This window comes from Myodes glareolus, chromosome 14 (genome assembly GCF_982192425.1).
Source record: "Myodes glareolus chromosome 14, mMyoGla1.1, whole genome shotgun sequence".
Taxonomy (NCBI): Eukaryota; Metazoa; Chordata; class Mammalia; order Rodentia; family Cricetidae; genus Myodes; species Myodes glareolus.
In genome coordinates, this window is record NC_142039.1 from 15,567,057 (window position 1) to 15,582,024 (window position 14,968).

The 14,968-nt window shown below is 42.0% G+C and overlaps 1 protein-coding gene across 5 annotated transcripts in view; it reads left to right on the forward strand.

The window, feature by feature from the left end:
• Positions 1 to 13,119, forward strand: part of Fam107b (family with sequence similarity 107 member B) — a 203,433-nt gene extending 190,314 nt beyond the window's left edge. For 4 of the 5 annotated variants that reach the window (XM_085699078.2, XM_048460692.3, XM_048460693.3 and 1 more), the window contains 3 exons: positions 2,318 to 2,501; positions 9,515 to 9,665; positions 10,497 to 13,119. In XM_085699078.2, the coding sequence (XP_085555204.2) occupies positions 2,318 to 2,501; positions 9,515 to 9,665; positions 10,497 to 10,613 (452 nt within the window). In that variant the 3' untranslated portion in view covers positions 10,614 to 13,119. Of the gene's footprint in view, positions 1 to 126; positions 281 to 2,317; positions 2,502 to 9,514; positions 9,666 to 10,496 lie in introns of those variants that run through there. The other variant, XM_048460691.3, reaches the window with a different exon arrangement.
• Positions 13,120 to 14,968: the final 1,849 nt, after the last annotated feature.

A 14,968-nucleotide genomic window follows, 5' to 3' on the forward strand; every position in this document is an offset into this window, starting at 1 on the left:
AGCTCTCCTTCCTTTGTAACTTCGACCTTTGGACTCTCTTCTGCGTTGAATGGATGTCATGGTTTGGAGTAGAGAAGCAGGTCCTTTTATGGAAACAGGTGGCCTGCTTTGTCTACTGATTAACTAAAATGAATCTGCTCTGGGCTCTTTTAGACAGGTCAGGACTGTAGAGCTGTGCCTTGTGCATTTGAGATTTCAAGCACAGGGTTCCATTTTCTCGGGAGCAGCGGTGCTAAAGTCGTGCTGGCTATGATGGGCTCCCTCACTCCCTATATACAAGGTCTGTATTTCTTTTTCTGGTTAAGGTTGCAGGAGTTCTATCAGCACCTAGATAGGGAATGTGTGGGTTCTTTTTTATGTTTTCCTCACTTGGTAGCTTTGAGCCTTAATATTAAATGCAATGTTACCTCAAATATTTAAATTGATGCAGCTATAGTTAATTTTCTATTTTAGTTGACTTATTCTTTGGGTGTCTAATATGTTTATTTTCACGTTAATTTTTGTACCTTTTTACAGCACTTGCCTTAAACAATCATTAGGTGTTGCAGTTTGGCATACCTAGGTTTTGAGAGTAATGGACTTGCAATTTGTTTTTAGCTTTATGTCACTAGCAGTATAAGCACTAACAAGACATTTTGTTCCTCTGTTTGTCGAAGACCCTGAGTCTTTCATTTCCAGGGCCATTGCTGGAGTGAGATGTGGCCTGCACCTGCACATGCTGTTCCTGAGGCGCTGGTGGTCGCTGGCTGTCACTTTGCCTAGCCCACTGGTGACAATGCGGGTATCAGGGAGACGTCACCAATAGCTCTGAAACTCAGACCCCTGCTTTGACTGTCGCTGCATGCGTTTGCTCTTCTCCAGTGTCTACCCTGGAGTCTCTCCTCTCTCCACCTCCACTTAGCCCACTCCTCCCTTAGCCATCTGTGCTGGGTGGCTTCATGGCAGAAGTAAAGGTAGAAGCTGGCATTGGATTAGCTAAGAGCTCATTCACGGAGGAGCTCTTTTCATTCTTCGTAGTACAAATTTCCATATATTCAGTGTTAATTCACCATCTTCCATGTACCTGGAGGGACTGGGGATTAGAACTGGAGGAGAGGTGGCCCTTATCCTTGCAGAGATTGGACAGAAACCTGTGATTACCCTGTGTCTGGATGTGTGTTGTGTTGGGTATGTCAGGAAGGCGGTAGTGCTGGATATGAACCATTTAGGTGTGGCTCTTCTTCTCATCCATTCGCTGTTCTCTGACCCAGTGGTTAGTGAGTACATAACCGGGGTTAGTAGTTATCACCGTGTGCTTTCCAGAGAAGGTAAGGTTGGGATACTCAGTTGTAGCCCGGTCCTTATCTGATTTTGAGTTTGAAAATCAAAGTCACTGAACTGGGACAGGCAAGCACAAATCTCCTGTTAGTTATTATGAAATATTCATCTGGTTTATTCTGAGGGCAGGGAGCAGGGATGGGGTCAGCACCAAGGAATGTATTTGGTGTGCATGGCAGGCTTTCGCTGATGCCAGCTGTGCCTGGCTTCTGCTGTGCAGCCAGTACTTGTCCTCTTGCTCCAGCCCCCAGTGGGATTTGTCTTCTGTCATGAGCTAGTAGTCACAACACCCACTACATGTTGCACACAGCCCTAGATAGTTACAGGTGTCTAAGAAAGGAGAGACAGATGTCTCTCCACAAAGGGGATACAAACACTGGAACCATAGAGTGGGAAAGCCACAGCAAGGCCTGGAGAGAGCCAGGGAGGAAGCCTCAGGCCAGCGGTTCAGTGGCTTTGCTCAAGTATGCCAGCATATTGTTCTGCTGTACTCCAGAGGTATGTTATCTATATGTCCCCAAAGGGATCTTGCTGCAAGGTCACCTGCCTTCCCTTCCTTAGCTCTCCCTCAGTCCTAGCCTGGAGAACAGATGAGTGAATGGAAGGGAACAGGCTGCCTGTTAGCCATGCGAGTGCTAGAAGCTTTGTCTCCTTGCAGGCTCGGGTAGTGCGAATTCATTTGCCGAGGTTGAGGAAAGAGCTGGTACCCAAGTATTTCCTGTGAGCTTGCCTTGCAATGTGGTGGCAGAAAGTGTCTTATGTGACTGGAACTCAGGGTGTGATTGGCACAGAGAGGAGTGAGGTCAGAGAAATGAGGTTTTGTTTTGCTCTATTGCTTTCTAATCCTTAGGCTTAATTGATGATGTCCCTGAAATAGACACCGGAGGACAGCATTGTCCTAGTATGACAGACTGGGCACAGCTCTTAGGGCCTGAGCATCAGTGAAAGAAGTGTTGACAGAAAAGACTGCAAATAAATGTACCTTCTCTTTGTGTTTCAGACAGCCCGCTTGAGGATACTGACCCCAAAGACTTGTATCTCTTCCCAAGAAGCATCATGGCTGAGCCGGACTACATAGAGGATGACAATCCTGAACTAATTAGGCCCCAGAAGCTAGTCAACCCTGTCAAAACATCCCGAAAACATCAAGATCTCCACAGAGAGCTCCTTATGAATCAAAAAAGGTATGACAGTTTCCTGAGCATTGTTTTCCTCCAAGAATTTTTAAGGTAACCAGCTTTTATTTTTATTGTGTTTACGAAGGCTTCAAGGGATTTTTTGCTTGTCTGCCATATTAAAGGCATCCTTTTAATGAATATCCCAGAGCTGTCTCTCTACAAAGCTTCTGCAGGTGTGGCTGCCACTGCTGGGGTTTTACACTGTCCCTTTCCAAATGTATGCATATTTTAAGGAACATTATTATTTATTTACTTTTTTGTGCTTGTGTTCATGCTTGTGGAGGACAACTTGGAGACACCTCTCCTTCCACCAGCGTGTAGACCTTGGCAGCAAAGCCTTCACTTGCTGACCCAAGCATGCTGTTTTCAAATGTGGGTGGAAGAGGCTGGGTTAAGGGTGGGAGAGAGTGTCCTAAGCAGAAGAGAAATGTTTTATAATTTTAAATTATAAATCTCTGACATGGAAAGTGTAGGAATCAGATTTACATCCTGCCTGTGCTAGCTGCAGAGACTTCCTAGATTTAACAGATAAGAATACTCTTTTATGTAGTTTTACATAGTTTTCTTCTTTCTCTTGAATTTGTAGAGGGGAAGCAAAATACCTCTAGTCTTCTTTTGCAGACTGTTTGTTACTTCCATCTCGGCCTGAATGCCTCTGGATCCCGCTATATGTTTGTTGACTTATTATTGTGTGTTATGTGTAGTGTGTGGGAAGGCATGTGTAGAGATGAGGTTGGCATCAGGGCTTTCCCACCTTTTGCTGCTTTAAACAAGGTGTCTCATTCAATCTGGAGCTTTCTATTTGGTGGACTGGCTGGCCAGCAAGCTCTCAGGACCCTTCTGTCTCCACATCTCTCCACATCCTTGAACTGAGGTTACAGGTGCTTGCTACTGTGACTGGGGATTTTTTTTTTAATTGTGAGTTCTGGGAAATTCAAACTCAAGTACTTAATGCCTACACAGCAGTCTGTCTACCCACTGAGTCATCTTTCCAGCCAAGGTCCTCTGCTTTTTAAGTGGCGTTAGAATAGACCAGTGTGCAGGGATAGTTAAAGGTGCAGGGTCACTTTATTGAAGAATGAGTAAGCTTTACGTAAGATTGTTTTCAGAGTTGTGAGATTGTAGGTTACTCATCTCCTATCACTCTACTAAGCCTTCATGAGAAGATCTACAACTGGCTCTGAAGAAAGATGCTCAAAGCAAGTTCAAAACAGGCTAATTTGGGGGATTAAAATGTGTAGCTATGCGAAGATCAAGTCTCTCATGTTTGACTTACATTAATTGCCTGATTCCTCTCATTTGCTTGCCTCTTTTTCTAATTTATAGTATTGTCTTAATCTCTATAAACAGCTGGAGTCTTTTATTTCTCTCCCCTTTTATTCCAAAACCCCTTTGTGATCTTGAGAGAGTCCTTAGCCCTTAGTTGGGCTTTCTGAGTTTCTCTAATTCACATGGAATGGATAAGGTAAAATATTTATATTGAGAACAGGCTTTCATCACATTGTGAGCCAGTAATCAAGACTGGTTACCCATGAACCAAACAGAACATATGTGTTACATATATCAAGCTATTATTTGGCACTGAAATTTAGAAATAAAAAAATCCATGGTATCTAAAGAATATATGAAATAGAAGATAAATAAAAGCTAATAAACAAGTTTTTATCCTAAAACCAGTTACATATTGCCTAATAATGTAAGATTTTTACATTGAAAAACCTGCTGTATCTTCAACAAAAGGCGAAATACATTCTTTTTTTAATTTGAAAAATGCCCCCCCAAACTATTAAATGCACTTTCAGTCATCAGAATCTTTCAAGGAATCAGCAATGTGTATGTGTGATGGTGCCACATGAATAGGGAAGGTGGATGGGGTCCATTTTATTACTCATATGTACTTATTTTAATGGATATTATTATTAATCAATTTTCTATTAAAGGCTATATAGATGAAGGAACAAATCTCAAGAGAGACAGCTTGGCCAGTATCTCAAGGTAGTTCAGATTAAACAGTGAACTAAGATCATACTGTTTCTCTAGAAACTCAAAGCCCATGACCTTTCCATATTGCGTTGCTACCAAAGGTCACACTGATGCCCAGGTCTAGGCCACGACCTGGTGGCCATGTTGGTACCCAAGGGCCATGCTACCACTGGGGCCATGCTGATTTTGGTGGCCTGCGCTGTCACTTGAGGTCATGGTGTCAGGCGGGCCAGGGCTGCTGCTGAGAGCCATGTCTGGGTCACTGGCTTTCTCACAGCCAGGGGCTGTGTTGCTGTCCATGGCTCATGATACCATCGAAGGCTATGCCAATGTCATAGGTCTGGGCCACAACCTGGGGCTTTGTTGGTGCTTGAGGGTCATGCTGCCATGGGGGCTATGGCAATTTGAGCGACCTGCACTGCTACCAAGGACCGTGTCTGGGTCCATGGTCCTACCACAGCAGGCTCTGTATTGATGGCTGTTGCTCAAGGTATCACCAAAGGCCACATGGATGCCTGAGGTCTGGGCTGCAGCTGGTGGCTATGTTACCATCAGAGGGTCATGCTGCCACTGGGGCCATGCTGATCTGGATGGCAGTGCAGGCTGTTGTCATGGACCATGTCTGGATCTGTGGCCCAGCATCAGCAAGTCTGTAACATCATCAGATGTCCATAACTCTTGTGGCCACCAGGGTCTTTGCTCAGGGTCTAAACAGCCACCTGAGACCATGTTGGTGTTTAGGGCCTTGCTGCTGCTGAGGTTGTACTGATTTGAGTGGCCTGTGCTGCCACCAGGGCCATGGTTACATCCAGGCCTGAACAGCTGCCAAGGGTCATGTCTAAGCCTGTGTTTCTGCTGCAGCTGGGGTCTTTGATGATGTCCATGGCCCATGTTACTACAGGATCATAGGAACCATGCATGTTGCACTTCGAGAGCTATGCTGAGCTGCTCTGCTCCTCACTGACCCTGGGATAGTAGCTGGCCCTACTGCAGCGTGAGAACTGGCCTCCATCGGAGAGCTGGCCCCATCCCTTACCATGGGGCTGGGAGAGCTGGCTCTGCCCCTTACCTGAGGGAGCAGTTCCAGTGGCCCAGAACGACCAGCTCAGCTACCACCCAGACCCACATCCTGGGTCTTGGGTTGGCCCACCGTATCATCTACCCCATGTAGGACCTGCTGGAGTACGTGAAGAAACTAGTCCTGCAGAATGGTAGCCACAGGATATCTGAGCGGAGTTTCGGTGAGGTTTCAGTGATGATGGTGTGTCAGAGGACTTGAACCAGACCAGTGACTCATTGCAATGAACATTTTGCGGGTGGGGCTGATTGGAAAGTGTATACTGCATGACACACCACAGTTCCTGATGCCAATGGGATGAATGAAGAGGCAATGGAAAGACGGAGGAATGAGGTGGTTTGTTTGCTTGTTTTGTTATTAATTAATTTGGGGGAACATGCTGCAGGGGTGAGATGGGTGGATATGGAGGAACTGGGAGGTGAGTGGGATTGGGGTGCATGGTATAAAATTCCCAAAGAATCAACAAAGAATAATGTTTAAAAAAGAGAGGCAGGCAGGTCTGGTTGCTCTGAGTCCTATACTTGGCATCAATATCATCCAGGCTGCTAATAATATTTTGGCAGAGTAGTTTGTAACCTGAAATCTAGAAAGTGTGCATTCAGTAAAATAAGGATGGACTGTGGCTTTATTCTTCTTTTTCACAAATTTCATTAACTTTTCATCTAAAATGCTTCTTAGAGTTTAACTCCATGACCCCTCCCCCACTATTTTCTTTGGGAATTTTATACCAGCAGCTGGCTTGCTTGTGCTGGTGCCAAAACCAGCAAAGTCACAATCCCATGACCCAGAAGGAGAGAAATGCTTATAGAGAGTTCCTGGGGCAGGATTCATCATCTCTGGTAGGGAGGCTGTCATTGGGGTGGAGAAGTGCCTTAAAAATTCCTCACAGGGTCAGTGAGCTGGCGCAGTGGGTAAAGATGCTTGCTGTCAAGCCTGATGACCCAAGTTAGTCCTCGATGCACATACACATAGCAGTTGAAAGGAGAGTCTAGCAAGTTGTGCTTTGACCTTTACATACACACACACATACACATACAGAAAAATAAACAAGTACATGTAATAATTTTTAAATTTTTATTGCTTTATAAATAATACCATTCAAAATTTCTACTTCCTTTCCTCCTCCCATTTCCCTCCTGCTCCCCCACTCACCCTCTTCCCTCTCCCTCCAGTCCTAAGAGAGGGCAGGGTACCCTGCCCTGTGGGAAGTCCAAGGCCCTCCCCCCTCCATCCAAGCCTAGGAAGGTGTGCATCCAAACAGACTAGGATCCCAAAAAGCCAGTATATGCAGTAGAGACAAATCCCAGTGCCATTATCATTGGCTTCTCAGTCAGCCCCCATGTCAGCCACATTCAGAGAGTCTAGTTTGATCACATGCTCGTTCAGTCACAGTCCACTGGCTTTGGTGAGCTCCCATTAGATCAGGGGAGGATTGGGGAGAGCTTAGGGGAGTGGGATGGTTGAGATGGAGGAAGGGCGGATATGGGAGTAGGGAAAAAGATATCTTAATTAAGGAGCCATTTTAGGGTTGGCAAAAGGCTTGGCTCTAGAGGGGTTTCTAGGTGTCCATGGGAATGTCCCCAGCTAGGTCCTTGGGCAGTAGAGGAGAGGGTGCCTGAACTGGCCTTGTCCCATAGTCAGACTGATGACTATCTTGAATATCACCATAGAACCTTCATCCGGCGACGGATGGAGATAGAGACAGCGACCCACATCGGAGCACTGGACTGAGCTCCCAAGGTCCATTTGAAGAGCTGAAGGAGGGAGAATATGAGCAAGGAAGTCAGGACCGCGAGGGGTTGGTCCACTCACTATAATAAAAATTTTAAAGCCTCCCAATCTTCCTTTTTAAATTGAAATAATTTATATGTATTAGTTTGTTTTCCCTGTAATAAAGTATCACAAACTTGATGACTTAAAATATTGCCAATATATTATGTAGATATAGAGGACGTCACTGTCATTTAATCTTCCTTCTCAGTATCCATTAATGCAAAAGCTTGCTCAGTATCTTCATAATCTGCATCTGAAAATTTTAAATCTCAACATCACATAATGGGAATGAAATAAACATAGATTTAATCCAATCCTGAGAGTGTGTTGGGGATTTCAGATCCAAACTACAATACCTACCACAAGAATACACCATAAATGATGCTTTTGCAGTTTGCTTAAAGGGGAGAGTCTAGGACATGCATCCAACTTTTAAGTCTACAATAATTGATGTATTTCATGACCTTTTGGCATAGAATACTAATCTTAATTTTAAAGACTGGCTATGCTTGGGGCTGGAGGTCCGGCAGTTAAGAGCACTTGTTGCTCTTGTAAAGGACCTAAGTTTGGATCTCAGCACTCATATCAGGCATTGATGTTTATAGCCATTTCTAACCCCAGCTCCAGGAGATCTTGTGTGCTGGTTCTCCTTGGGTACCTGCCCTCACATGCATACATCCACATGCACATGTTCTTGAGCACACACATGCCTGTGCTTAATTAAACAATTGACTCTGTTCGCTGTAACAGTCATAGGTTGCTCTGTGGGAATTGCTTGATCTTAGATAGACTTGGTCACCAGGACTTGGTCTCTGGTCAATCCTTCATCACTGGTCAGTGTTGACGGGGTTGGACATTCTTGTTCGTATAGATGTCAGAGCTCATGAGGAGAACCCACCGTTTTCTTTCTAGGGCTGAAGGGTTGATTTCCAAACTTCAGAGAGGCAAATTTCCATCTTGACATCAAGTCTGAAGTCTGTTCTGGGAATTTAACAAGGCTACAGGTGGTTCTTCACTTTCTCATCAACATAGAAAGTTAAATGAAAAAAATTTAAAAAAATTAAAAGAAAGTTAAATGGTGTGCTGGTGTAAAATTTATATATATATATATATATATAAATATATATATATATGACTTCTTGACTGTTATCACAGAAGGACCATTTCCTAATATTTTCTGTCACTAAATATTTTATCTTACCATCTCCATTTTGTAAAGCTTTTGAGCAGAAAATGAATAACATAGCTAAGCCCATTTCTGTATTGCAATGGATATCAACTTAATGAATCGTACATCAAAGTTTGCTCGGCAACTTTGGTATAACCCAGAAAAAATTATTAATAATTGGAATTATTTTTTCCAGTGAAATATAGGGAGATGTCTGAAATTTAAATTATTCATATAATTAAATTCTTAGTCTTAAAATTTAATTTTGTCTATAGTTTCATATTGAAACCTTATTATTCACAAAACTGAGGAAGTCTTAATTCATTATTCCTTTATGATACTTTTGGATTTTTTTGAAACAGCATTTATTATGTAACCCAGGCTAGTATCCTGCTCTGACCTCTCTGCTGAAATTACAGTATGCCTTCACACCCACCTGGTTAGGTGATACTCGGAACTCATATGGACTTTGATTATGCTGATTAATGATTTAATTTCCTTGACACCCTGTGTGCAGTTTTGTTCCTGTTCATTCTTGGTAATTGCGAAACAGACCATAAAATAATAAAAGTAATCTCTCTCATTTCATTAGAATGTACAGCAATTTCGCCTAACCAATCACCTGTTAGTGAAGATAGGGAAAGAAGAGATGTGTATGTTGTTTTAACAGTGTATCCCTTTATTATCAGAGGTGGAATATACCAAATTCTCATTCTCTAAACAACTTCAAAATTTTTAATTGTGATTAAAAAAAAATCTAGGTAAGAGAGATGCCAGAATCAAGTGTGTGTGTGTGTGTGTGTGTGTGTATGTGTATGTGTGTGTGTGTGGTTTTCTAGGAAGTGTGAAATATAGACTGGTTTGTTGTGTCTTGTGTGGCTGTGTTTACATTTCTTTTCCTGAAAGACTAAGCTAACATTTTTTTAAATTTCTTTCTTTCTTTCTTTCTTTCTTTCTTTCTTTCTTTCTTTCTTTCTTTCTTTCTTTCTTTCTTTCTTTTCTTTCTTCTTTCTTCAGGGGTCTTGCCCCTCAGAATAAACCCGAATTGCAGAAGGTGATGGAGAGGAGAAAACGGGACCAGGTGATAAAGCAGAAGGAGGAAGAAGCACAGAGGAAAAAATCCGATCTGGAGATAGAACTATTAAAGCGGCAGCAGAAGCTGGAGCAGGTAAAGCTTGGATGAAAACAGTCTAGCTCTGAGGATTTAGGTTGTTGGACTCCGGGCAAGCAGAATTCCAGCAGGCCAGATGAGTATTGTTTACCCTGAGAGAAAAACAAGGAGCAAATACAGTGGAAGGCATAAATCCCATTAAAGGCAGACACTCAATTTCTGTTAGAAACCTAAAAGAGTCATTAGAGGCCAAAGCAAATCAGAGGGGTGGGAAGAATGTTCAGGGCCTAAAGCATTTGCTAGCAACAGGATCTGAATTCAGATCCCCAGAATCTGTGTAAATGTGGGGTGAATGTGTTGTGGCAGCCACCCTGTAATTTCAGGACTTGCAAGTAGACAAGGGATCCTAGACCAAGCCAGCTGAGTAGACTAGTCATGCTCACCAGCATTGGTTCAACTGAGAGACCCTGCCGCAGAAGAATATGGCGGATAGTGACTGAAGACTATCCAGATGAACCTTAGCTTTTCACAGCTCTGCACACATATACTCATGTGTACATACATGCTCACATGTATAAGACACACACACACACAAATGCATGTACACACACATGCACCTAAAATTAGTGTTAGGCTAACTTAATGTAATTTCCCTGAGAAGACTCCAGGGCAACTGTTTGCTGATTCTAGGATGTTCTTTTGAATCTTGTCACCTCTTGATATGGTTTGTGGCAACAAACAGAGCTCATGCTTCTGCACAGATTAAAACTTTTAAAGCCATATATATATGCATACATATATATGCATACATGGGTATTTTTTCCTGAAAGTTGGGATTCTTTTAAAAAGCCTCCCAGTATATAAACATATATTTTTTAATGTATTTAGCTTGAACTGGAGAAACAGAAGTTGCAAGAAGAGCAAGAAAACGCCCCGGAGTTTGTGAAGGTGAAAGGCAATCTCAGGAGAACAGGTCAGGAGGTGGCCCAGGCCCAGGAGTCCTAGGCCCAGGCTGCCGGTGACCTGGCGTGTCCCCACCATCGCTGTAGGAGCCATGTCTAGGTACCTCTGCAGCGCTCATCTTGGGCCAAAGTCCTGAAGAAGAGAACCCAGACAGCTGAGAATTTTGACTATCCAAAAGGATCGGATTTGATTTGCCATCATATCATGCTAGACGAATCGTCTTTGACGGTTGCTATTCCCAGTCGCCAAATGAACGACATTGACCAGCACATAACACATGTGTTATTATGGACCTGTGGTTAGAGACTTAAGACAAAGCAAAACACAGAAGCAGGCGAACTAGAAAGTGGACACTGGAATAACACTTGAGGGTTGCGCTACTCAGCTTTTTTTCTATTCCAAGTTTAGTGAGACACAGAGCCTTTTCTTTTCAAAACTAAAGAAATTGTATGGAATCCTTCCTTTGGTTCACTGTGAGATCATTTTGATTGCATCAAAATGCTTTTCATCTGTCATGTCCAGTATTTGTATTTCATTTTAAGAACCCAGAATTTTTTTGTTTAATGTATACCCTCACACGCACAATACAAGTTAAGAATGGAAGATGTTAGTCTGTAACATTTATGTTTAACCATACCTGTTTCCTTGGTTGACAGTGAAATTCAGAAATAGGATAAGAAGTTTTGACATGTCAACACCCATCACGAACTTGGTATGATTTCTCTAGGTTCTCAGTATGATATGCCACATGCTGCCTTTCTGCTTCCAAGAAGGCACGTTGTGACTGTTCCTTTATTGTTTTGATGACCGTAGGCTTTCTCTTAAGTTTTAATTTGTCATTTCTTGCTCAACTCGTCTTTTTAAATAAAGCAATTCCTTAGTTCTTTGGAGAATTAAACTAGAGTGTGTAACTCTGCCTCTGTGTCCATAGTGAGGCCGCATCTTTTGAGTTCTCCTGAGAGCCGTATAGAGGACTGAGTGACGAGGCCATTAGATACTGAATGTGATACAAATAGAGATCCATTTCTAGGAGGTTTTAGTGGAAGACTTAATACTTTTTACATTTTGAGTGTCTTTGATTCTTAGCTTTAAACATTTCTCATGAACGATCACGTGTCTCCTTCCCCTTCTGTTTCTTGTGAAGAACGACTGTTCTGGCGCTCTCAGCACGATGCTGTTGGTAGGGACGGTCTTGACTACTGTGCTTCATCTCTCAGGAAAAGCTGAGGGGCAGGGCAGAGCTGCTCCGTTTCCTCATGCTACCTAGCATGCTGTTCAAAGAGACATCTAAGTTAAAAATAATAGAAAGTTTCCATGCAAAATATATTTTATACTGCAGGCATGGGATTTTTTTAATTTAGTGCTTCTCCCTAGAAATGATTTAGCCAGTAATTTCTACACTGAAGACTTCTATTTTCTTTCATGATGCACAGAATGCTGGGTGTAGTGCTTTGGAATCCTTGATTAGCACCCTAGACGCTAGCTTTCACTGGGAGCACTCCAGTTTGGTAGTTAACAGGCCCAAGCTCCATCCAAGTTTTATTAAGAAATAGATGGGTGATAATTCCCTGCTAGGTAGAGAAACTTGAGAGTTGATTACAGCAAAAATGGATTCTTAGTCTTATCCGCAAGTGTTATCTAAATAAAATATGAGATACTGAAGATAAAATTGTTTGCCTTTGAAGACTGGATGACAACTTCGTCATCCTTTTTGATAAAAGAAAGTTCATTCCTGATTGTTGGAAAAAAAAATCTCCAATGCACATTGATTATTCTTTCTTTGTGTGTATGGAGCGATGATGTCAGATGTTAGGGTGAAAATTTGGGATTGGCTCAGTCCTTTTTTATCTAACTGGAAGTTAGCTCTTGAGATGTGTATCCTGAGAACAGTTCCACTGTGTGATAGGATCTTTGAGGGCCATCACCAGCTCATCAGGAACAGGGCCGATTCTGTTTCTCAAACCAAGGGACTCGCTCACAAACACATTTCTTTCCTGGTTGCACTCGGACCTGTGATCTTCCTTGGTGGCTAGTGCTACAGGGTCTGGCCAAAAGAGGACTTGTAAATAGCACGGAGTGATGGCTTCTGCTGGGTCCTGGAGCACACAGGTAGTGAGGCTTGTCAGAGTCTGCATTTTAAAATCCATCGCTCTTTCCTGCTCCTAACACTGTGTAGTCCAAACCCCAAGGACTTGACAACATCTGAGCAGTGTTGTGCTTTGAGCCACTTTTAGGGGGGAAAAGGCTCCATTTTTCCACTCTGTAGTTTTCTTAAAATAGATCTGTGTTTTGTAGTTTCCTGCTAGTAAAGTAGTTTGCTTTCTAAGCTATGACAGTTGGCTTTATTCTTCTACTCTGAGAATCTTGACCTGTTTGAGTGTACATAATATATATAAAGGGAGCCTTAATGGATTTGTTTTCATAATTTAATATTTTTTGTATTTGCTCTTGTATAATTGTTTTTTTAATGGAAAGTATTACAGAATCAAGGGTGGAATTCTTAGAACCAAAGTTATTCTTAATAAAAATCACCAATGCTTGGACCACACAGCCTTGTCTGTCTCATTGTTTAAGGTGGACTTGTAGTCCTGGGAGAGGGGGAGTATTGTTCAGTTCAGATATTAAAAGGTAGCTTCCAAGTCTCCCCAGGTGTCAGTTCTGTCTGACAACAGGTATGTCTTCTCTCTGTGTGCCTTTTGAATCTGAAAACTTATATGGCTGATAATTTCATCCTAAGATATCAGTTGTTCTAAATGTTGCTTTTGCATAAAGCATAGGACATTATTGCAACTGTTGGTCTTTCAGGCAACAAATAGTCTGAATTTTAAGGAGCTCAGTAAAACAGTGGCAGATATATTTTTGGAAGACTTTTAGTGCTTGTTAGTAGTACAATTTTTAGTAATTCTGCTTTTTGTTGTTGTTTTGCTTACTCAGTTACATGCACACTACCCTCAAAGAAGTGAGTTGGGAGTACTCTATACACATGGCTGTATTATGCTATTGGTTAGAATAGTGGGGAGGTTCAGATCTCCCTCCTTGACAGTTATGCCTTACTGCAGAGATGGAAATGAATGTCTGTTTCCCACAGATGGGACACTGAGGATATACTGAAGAAACAGTTGTCCCCATGTCTGACTCAGTGTTTCCTACAGGAGTGGTCAGTCAACAGAGAGCATCACTGAAAGCCCATCACACACAAGGACTCATAAAAGGTGCATTTGCTGCAGGGAGAGTCTCCTCCCCCTGGCAACTGTTAGTTACAACTTTGGAGAGAAAACGGGTTTTATTTGCTTCCTAAGTCTTACATGGGGTGTGTGAGTCTAAGTGGCAGTGTGAAGAAGACAGCAGAATGCTGGAGATATGAAAAGGGAAGGGGGATTACTGGGAACAGAAGGGTACAGAGGGAAAGAGGAGGCAGGGGGGAGAAATTGTGTATGAACTGAACATGTGTATTTTTTTTATTTCATCAATAAAAATACTGCTATTTAATTAATTTACATAATATTTATATTGTATTAGGCATTATAAATATTTTTAAAGCCTGCAAGATGTTCTACCTGTGTAGCTTGCATTAGGGCCCTGAGTTCATTCCACACAAATAGAATAAATGAAAGTCTTTTTTTTTTTTTTTTTTTTTTTTTTTTAGCATGAACATGCCTTCAGGAGGGAAGACATTCTGGACAATTTAGCTACACAACACACTTTTTACTGTCTAATTATAAATTTTGACCACTTACTCAACTTTTAGTATCTTTGGACTCTTAATCTTAAAGTCTCCTTGGAACTCTTTTGGATAGTTCAGTTGGTGGAGTGGAACACTGTAAAGTCTCTTAAAGATTTGTTCTTTCTAAGGTTATCCAATGGACTCTAAAACTAGTGCAGAAGATGCATTCCACAAAAGATCTGAGTGATAGCTGACCTCTTGGAATAACTAACTTAAATATTCAGCACCCACTTAGATGCCACTTGGCCCAAATGGCACTTGGGTATGGCAGCCCACCTTTAACCCAAGCACTCAAGAGATAGAGATATGATCTTCAAGCAAGTTGACTAACTAGACTAGCTAAATTGGCAAGCTCTGGGTTCAGTTTCAAAACCCTGCTTCAATACATAAGGTGAACAATCAAAGAAGACACCCAACATATACCTCTAACTTCCACATGTAAATGTGACCCATATACACATGTGCACACACAAAGATGTACATACCATACACATACACCTGCAAAGAAAAAAATTAGATACATTTCTATTTTCATGTTTAAAATTTCCCTCTAGTATGACCATATCTATTTTCATATCCTCCTCAAATGTCAGTACAATTTATCCAATCAAGACTTAGACTAACTGAAGGAGCAAGATCTGCATTTTTGGCTGACTTTTGCTTGCACAGAGTC